General features: G+C 44.0%; 1 protein-coding gene across 3 annotated transcripts; it reads left to right on the forward strand.

The window, feature by feature from the left end:
- Positions 1-240: 240 nt before the first annotated feature.
- On the forward strand, positions 241-6,142 carry BOD1 (biorientation of chromosomes in cell division 1). Of its 3 annotated transcripts, none has more exons than XR_012831253.1 (5): positions 241-471; positions 1,876-2,000; positions 3,837-4,037; positions 5,259-5,440; positions 5,912-6,142. XR_012831253.1 is itself a non-coding variant. In XM_075715249.1 (4 exons), exons 1-3 carry the CDS (start codon positions 241-243, stop codon positions 4,033-4,035), a joined length of 555 nt encoding a protein of 184 aa, XP_075571364.1. In that variant the 3' UTR covers positions 4,036-4,037; positions 5,259-6,142. The 3 variants fall into 3 exon arrangements, 1 of the variants encoding a protein (XP_075571364.1); XR_012831254.1 differs by having other exon boundaries at positions 6,006-6,142; XM_075715249.1 differs by having other exon boundaries at positions 5,259-6,142.
- The last annotated feature ends 2,106 nt before the right edge of the window (positions 6,143-8,248 follow it).

An 8,248-nucleotide genomic window follows, 5' to 3' on the forward strand; every position in this document is an offset into this window, starting at 1 on the left:
CCCGCCCCTCCGCTGCCTTGTGGGGATGCGGTCGCGGTGCACCCTGGGACTTGTAGTTCCCCCGAGCCACCAGCGGCTCACGGCCTATAACAGCGCCTCCAGCGGAGGACTCGCCTCCCCGTGATGCAGCGCGCCAGGGTCACGCACAACGCGGCGCGCCGCCGGCGACGGTCGCGGTGCCGGGCGCCGCGGGCGATCGGGGCGCAGCCGCTGGCGGGCCCCGGGCGCAGGCCGTGGGCCATGTCCGAGAGCGGCGGCGCCGGCGGAGCCGCCCCGGGCGGGGGAGGCGGCGGAGCAGGCGGCGGAGGGGGCTCGGGTGGCGCGGCCTCCGGCTCGGGACCCGGCGCCACCGACCCGGCCTCGCTGCCGCCTGGCGACGCGCAGCTCATCGCCATCATCGTGGAGCAGCTCAAGAGCCGCGGCCTGTTCGACGGCTTCCGCCGGGACTGCCTGGCCGACGTGGACACCAAGGTAGCGCCGCCGAACCGGGCGGCCCGGCTCCCGGGCAGCCCCCAGGATCGCCGGCGGGGCGGGACGGCCGGTGTCCCCTCCCCAGGCCGGAGCTGCGGGCACCGTCCCTGGAACGCGGCTGCCGTTGGCCGACGGAGCACCCGCATCCCTTACCTTCCGCTCTCCCCCTGCTCGGTTCGCCCCATTGCCCCGCACTCGGCACCTGGGGAGGCCGGCCAGGATGGCGCGCAGCAGCTGCGGTGCTCTCGGTCGGTGGGGTTTCATGCCCCCCGTCAGACTGGCTGCTCCAGAGGCCGTCCTGGCTCGAAGCGATAGCGACAGCCCAGAGGAGAAACAGGCCAGAGAACAGGCTCAGACTTTCATTTTCTAGCCCAGGCCTTGTTAGGAAAACAGTCTCCCATAAGAACACTGCTCCTCTTGAGCATAATTCCCATATTTCCAAAACAAACGTTTAACCTTTCTTTCTTGAGTAGATGTTCTCAGACTGTTGTTTGAAACTAATTTCTTCCTCAGTCACAACATGAACTCCTGAGCGTTTGTTGGCAGTACTGAAGTTGGGTTGTTCACAATTGCCCTGTCAGAATTAAACACTGCTGTTTTGCTTTCCCAAACTGTTACGCTTTCAGCAAGAGTCCTGTTCTGGGACCTGCAATCGTTATTCTAGGACACCCCAGCAGCTAAGGCAACACCACTCCGGAAGCTGTCAGGTCATCCGCATAGAGCAGACCTAGTTCAGAGCAGCTTTGTCAGGATAGATATACGCTGTCCAGGACAGACGCTGCACCTCTGTCACCAACCCTTTCATTCGTCATCCCGTATGCATATCAAATCCTGACATTTAAATGTTGCTACCTTCTTGTCCTTTCCTTGCATGGTGCCAGGATCTGGATGGTCCTATGTATTTATATGGGTTTGTTAGTTCACTTCCTGTTCACTGGAATTAAGTTTCCACTGATAAAACCTGCATAATTCTTATCTTCTGTGTTAGCATCACAGAAGCAAATAATTAACTTTGTTAGTGAGAATATTATTCTTCCAGTTTCCTAGGAATTCTGTGATGGAGGGTTTCCAGACAACAAGAACTCTGCTTAAACAGCTTCTGTCTGCACAGGCAGTTTGGATTTCGCTAAGTAATATTATGAGCAGACAACAATTTAAAACCCAATCTATCCAGCTATTTAAATTATTATAATAGCACACTGACCAGCTGTTCTTTGCAATTACCAGTTGTGTTCTTAGGTAAAACAAGCTTACCTTTGTTCAGAAAGTGAAAGGATGGAGAATATAGACAACAGAACAGTAGTGTACATGACAAAAGATGTACTATGAAGGACTCTGGCAGGGGAATGTTTTGAGATCTTTTAGCCGTTTAACCAGAATTTTTTTTTTTTTTTTTTTTTTAAGCCAGCCTATCAAAATTTGAGGCAGAAAGTAGACAACTTTGTATCGACCCACCTGGACAAACAGGAATGGAATCCAACAATGAACAAAAACCAGTTACGAAATGGGTTAAGGCAGAGTGTGATTCAGTAAGTAAGCAACATTCTGTAAAATAACAGTAGTGCTATTTGATAAGTAATATATAACTATCTTGTCTCGTCACCTAAGTCAAATAAGAATTTGAAGAATTAAGTTTTTCACAACACTTTCTGTTGTGCTCTCCTGAGTTTTATTATAATAGTGGATGCAGTGTTAACTCTCATTAAAATGCTTGCATTACTGCTTTACCTGAAATTTGTATTTTCATGAGTTGAGCAGCATGGTGAAGTACTCATATACTATCAAGCCAAGTTATTGCTGCAAATAACAAACACTGTGCCTGCTAGCAAAACTGTACCTGATGTGCTGAGCTGAATGGCCTTGGTCTTTATTTTCAGAGAAGAGAAGAGCCTGCATCACTCAAAGAAAAAATCCTGAAGATGCCAAAGCTTGTTTAAGTAGACTGACCACTAGCAGGCAGTAATCAAACTGGGCTAGCCTGATTTCATGCAGCAGAGGGTAGCTTCTGTGCAGCTATTTAAATAGTACATTTACAGCATGACAGGAAAGCCAGCTTAAACTATGCTGCTTAGAGATTTAGGTTTAGTATCTCTTGCTGTTAACTCATTGCAGTCTGAAGCACGAGCCTTAGCTTGTTTGACTAAAAGTCATGGATAAGAACTTTATAGTAAAAGTTGTGGGGAGAGGGGCAGTAGGGAACTTGATAATGGCATTTATGTTTATAAGGAAAGCTATTAGAGTGTCTCACACACAGAAGAAACTGTATTTCAGAGCACTTGATAGAACCTGTAAATAATTAGTATGTAGTTTGTTTAATCTGTAATTAGAGAAGGGGGTGTCCACTGAAAGTACAGAATTTCCTGTCTTTACTTGGAGTCCTTAAGACACGTTTGTTAATGCTTCCTCTTATTTCACACTAGAATGAAGCGGACAATTGAAAATTGTTATATCAAAGAGCCTGCAATGAGAAGAATGTAAAGTGTTCCCTTTAAGTAGGCTATTAGTATAAAGAATAGACACACAGTATTAGGGAGTTTGAAGAGTCCCTGTCTCTCCTGTAGTTACTAGACTGAGCACTGAAGGTGTCAAGATGCGTATGTCCTTTGTTGCATGCACATATACGTGTGCTGTTACCTGGAGGTGACATGATGTGCCACGACCCTGCACCCACTTGCTCACCAGCATTCATGGCCTTATTAGTCTTGTGGCTACTTTTCCAAGCGCCAGGCAATGTCTCCATTTCCTGTCCCCCGCTCCCTTGCAGACATGACTTAAGCCTGCTAGACAGCCTGTGCCCCACAATCCAACAGTCTGACGCAGCCCCTGAAGTAATAAGTCACTTCAATTACTAGTGTTCAGTTCCAGAAACTTTGCTGTGTGCTACATGTGCTTGTTTTTATAATTAATACCCGTCTGTCTAGACTAACAGTTATAAGGAGTGAGTGACAGTAATGTTATTAGGGGGAAGGCCTCTTCTCCCTCAAGTCAGCCAAAAAAAAGACTGTGCTCTCACCTGCCCTCCTCCTCAGAATAGCTTGTTTCCCTTGTTTGTGCCAAAATGTGTTTGTTTGCTTTCATGTTGACCTCATTTCCACATGAGCCCTATTAAAGTGGTTCTTGTCCAACATGTCATTTAAGTACCTGGGAGACCAGATGTCAGTTGTTAATTCTATAGGGAGAAGTGAGAGGGGGTGGGGGGAAATAGGTGATTGAAGCAACTCCCTGTTAAGGATCTACTGAGTGGGCTGCAGTTCTCACCATGTTAATGCTAATTGCAGTTGACAGGAGGGCTCTGGAGAATTACTGGAGGAGATTGGGGAGAAGTTTTTCAGAGGAGCTGAATGACTCCTTTGTCTTTGTTCAAGGTCAGGAATGCTGGAAGCTGGAGTGGACAGAATTATTTCTCAGGTGGTGGATCCAAAACTAAACCACATCTTCAGGCCCCAGATAGAGAGGGCGATTCATGAATTCTTGGCTGCACAAAAGAAAGAGGAAAGTGTGCCAGCTCCTCCTCCAGAGCCTGAGAATAAGGATCCTCCTGCTCCATCTCAGGACGCCTCCTAAAGGTCTTGTATCTCTGCACTTACTGCTCACATTTTTCACGTACCTCATCTCTGTACTTTGTATAATGCAAGACAGAGAAGACATTGTATTCTTCCTGGCTTGACAGGGAGGACACTTTGATCATCAGCATGTTGTCAATGTCAGACAGTCATCTGAGCTGCTTCCACTTAAGTGTCTGCTAAAAATATATTAGGACTGAAGACATAGGTATGATGTAAAACAGCTATCAAGGAACACTGTGGGCTCTGCCAGTGCTGGTTTTGGATCAGGCCAAAAGGCCTTTTATTCCTGTAAAAGCATATCCAGCAGTGACTGACATGGAATTGGCAGGATAGCTTTCAGAACAATATCAAATGGATTAAAAATATATATCCTTTACTGAAATACAACTGAAAGTAGAGTGGTGACAAGTTACTGTGCTTTAGAATTGAAAGTTTTAGATAGCTCTTCTTTAGAACATACACTGGAGTGTTGAATTGTTAGTGACTGAAATATTCACTGCTGGAGTAAGGGTAATATCTCTGGGAGTGAACAACTGTTCATTCCAAATTGACTGGTTTAAATAGAGCAACCTATATCTTTCCAGCTGAAAGGACTGAGGGTGCCTTTGTTGCAAACAAGTTCATTCTGGCTTTTGTGATTAAAATAACTCAAGGGGCCTCAGGGGGCTATAATTGCTACTCTGTCTTAACACAAATGACTATGCATCCATCTCTGCTAAGGCCCTGTATCTTAACATTGATTTGAATATTAAGGCCTGTGTGCACATTACTGAGGAATCACTATCGTGATGGAAAATTTCAATCTGCAGCTTTGCTGGGGAACTTAAAACCATACTGCATGAAAGGAAGTTAATTGTGACTTGTTCTATCTGCTAGGGCTTTCTGAAAGCAAAAATTTTCCTTAAAATCCTACAGCTGATTTATTAAGAAGGAATAAGTAACCTACAACCTACAATAGCTGTTCTTATGCTTGGAATTATTAGATCAATTAGCATGACTTTTAACTTCATAGTAGAAGTTAAACTGCCTGTAGTATCATCCTGAGTTATTTACTTATCTGTGACTTGCAGCCTTAATGCCTTGCATTTGTCCAGTTCAAGTAGTTTGAAATCCATTATAACCTGCAGCTAAGTGCAGCTGTTAATATATTCTAATCTGTTCTCTATTCAAATGCATTTACTGGTGAAGGTACCATCCTCTAAACTCTCTTTTATCTTGCAGTGAGTTCCTGATACTAAGCAGCTGCAGTTGCAAAATACGTGTCCTGTTAGACTGGCAATGGATTACTTGTTCCATTTGGTGCAGGACTGCTGTCTGCCAAAGATGATTAACCTTTATCAGACCTGTGGGAAGGCATTGAAATCAGTGAAATTCAGATGCACCAGGAGCTCTGCGTGTGGAGGGTCAGTCAAAACGTGAAGATATTTTTGTTATTAACAGCAATACAGAAAGCAGCATGTATTATTGTTAGTCATGCCTTCAGGCAAGGGGGTGGGAAGAAAAAGGGAGTTGGCTCTTGTCTGGAGGGAGCAGGGAAGTGCTTTGAGATGATACTGGGCTTGGGAGCAGGAAGAAAAGAAAGATCTTTTGGGGGGTGGGGTAGTCTCTTGGAGACCAAGTAAGAGCTGGCAGATTTTCTTTTGATATAAGCCAGATGAGAGGAAGAGTCATATACCTCTGCTGCTTAACACAGCATTGAGTAGTAGGTGCCAAGTCAGGGGTAATTCATTGCACTGCCTGCTTTAGGAAAGACATTGCCTGTTTAAAACTGGAAAGAACGCTTCAGGATCAATTATCTAGATAATTTCTGTTGCATCGCAGGAAAATGTTTACTGATGGCTATGACTATAGCTGATTTAATTCTTATTTCCTAGGTAACTGGGAAGCAAAGGGCACCAGAGTAGGTGATCAGTTTGAAACTTGTCTCTTTCAACTTGAAAGACTTTTCTTTCCTGTGAAATTTCTCAGGTGCCTAGTGGAAACTGTCCTATGCTTTCAGCTTGAATGCATGCAGTGTCCTCTGGATGACAGTCAAGTAGAGAATGTGATCAAATATTCTGCCAGCAAATGTCCATACCTTTTGCAATAAAAGACTTCAAAAAGTATCTCTGACTCCTAGCTTTTTCAGAATTTTTTTTCTTAAGGAAAAACTACTCCTGATTGCTGGAACCCTAATGGAAGTGTGACTTCACACAGTTCATAGATTAATCCAGGTCTGACAACGGGGGGTTATTAGTAAAAGTTATCATGAAATAAGATAGATATTAGTATTCCTCTCCATATAAGGTGTCTCTCAAAAAATCTGAAGTATCAAAGAACTGAACTGACCTTACCTCACATCATTTATGAGGTATAAATCCTGAGTAAGTTCAGTCTGGTGCTCGTGACAGCAGAAGCATGTTCAGCCTTGTGAAAACAATGCCCTTCTGGCAATAGGCTAGAGCTATTCCATTTTTTTTCCTTTCAGGGAGGCAGTTATGAAAAATTGCTATGTCATTGAATAACACTTATTAATGTTTGAATCCTTGGTTTTCATGGACTACATACCTCAATGACAGCCTTACCCATAGACCTTATATGTGAACAGATGCAATTCCAGCTATACTCCGCTCCCTTTTTGAAACAGGTAATTTGTAGGGGAGACTGATGCTGTGGTTTAATCTTGCAGCTAACTTATTTTGCTTAGTACCTCCTCTCAACACAGTTATATGCAGAAGTGGAGATGACAGAACATCTGGTATTTAAAAGCCTTTACAAGAGAGCTCTGTGAACATCACCACTGCAGTTAAGTTTGCACTCTGCACAGTGCCATATAGTCTTGCTGATACGTGATTCTTCCATCAATATTTTTATCCCATTTAAAAGTGTTCCTCTCAGAATAGGAACTTAGATGTCTGTACTTTTTAGTGATAACTATATTGGCTGCAACCTTCCTGATATAGTTTGAAAAAAATCTGTATTTTGGGATAAAACAGGACAAGGGGTATGTGAGGAAAGGGCTTTCTCCTGCATGTTGATTTGGTGATTAAAAACTACTCTCTAAATCAGTAGTAGGTATTTTCCCTTAGAGTCTTAAGGGCAGCTCTTGGCAGGAAAAGATCCATCTTTTATCTCCTGGTAGGGTGTCTCAACCACTTCTTTGAAACCGAGCCATTTGTGCAGGGGAAGAAAAAAAAAGTTCCAGAGTCTAGAAAGAGAGCAAGTGAAAAGGATTCTAACTGTGCTTAGGTAAAGTCTGGATTACAGTAGTAGTAGTTAAGGAGCAGGAACACCGGTTCAGTTCTAAGAAGTACTAAGTAGAGCTCAATTTATTGCAGTGAAGAGGGAATCTGAACCTCTTCTCTACCTCTGACAATTGCTCTAACAGCTGAGTGAGGGAGAACAGATTCAGCCATCACAGTTTTTAAAAGGTTTTTCCATTGTTCCGTCTTTGAGTGTGGTGCTGTGTTAAACTCTGAACGCTAACGCTGTGCCACTGCTCTGTATGTGTAGGGCTATGCCTTTAGTTACTCTCAGCCTGTGCACAGTGCATGACTGCAGTGACCATGGAAACTCTCAGACCAGAACTGAGGCATCTAATGAGATTAGGCAGCCGATCTGCATTTGGGATCATAGGCTTTAATGTTTGGGCTCTAAAGTCCTTGCTTTGGATCAGAGCCTTGGAAGTAACAAGCTTTGGAAGTGTACCTTACATCTAATGGGACAGTGAGAAAAACCACCAAGTCCTTACCGCGATGAAGAAATGGTAGGTAGTGCCCTTTGATTATATACATTTGTCCCTGGCAACTGATAGAAACAGGATTCCAGCCTTAATAGCTCAATGATACTATAGAAATCTCCACACCAGAACAAAAGAACAAGTTTGTACCTACTGTAGAAGTGAAATTGTTCCCTTGTGTAGTAGGATGTCAGACTAAAGTTAGCATATTAGTCAGTTTACATCACTATGCTGGATATGTTAAATACAGTCTAAAGAGTCTGGTGAGGCAGACAGGTTTAAGACACTTGAATAATTCAAGAAGCAATTAGATGCCTTTGTGGAGCTGAAGGGGCAGGGCTGTACATTAGGAGGACTAGCCTCGGTGGTCAAATGGGCCTTCTCTTTGATCTCGGAGTCCTCACTTTCAAGTTGACTGTTCCTGTTTCCTGGACAGTAATTTAGTACCTCGAATTTTCTCTCTCAGATGAATACATTCATGCTTTTAATAAAT

This window comes from Pelecanus crispus, chromosome 8 (genome assembly GCF_030463565.1).
Source record: "Pelecanus crispus isolate bPelCri1 chromosome 8, bPelCri1.pri, whole genome shotgun sequence".
Taxonomy (NCBI): Eukaryota; Metazoa; Chordata; class Aves; order Pelecaniformes; family Pelecanidae; genus Pelecanus; species Pelecanus crispus.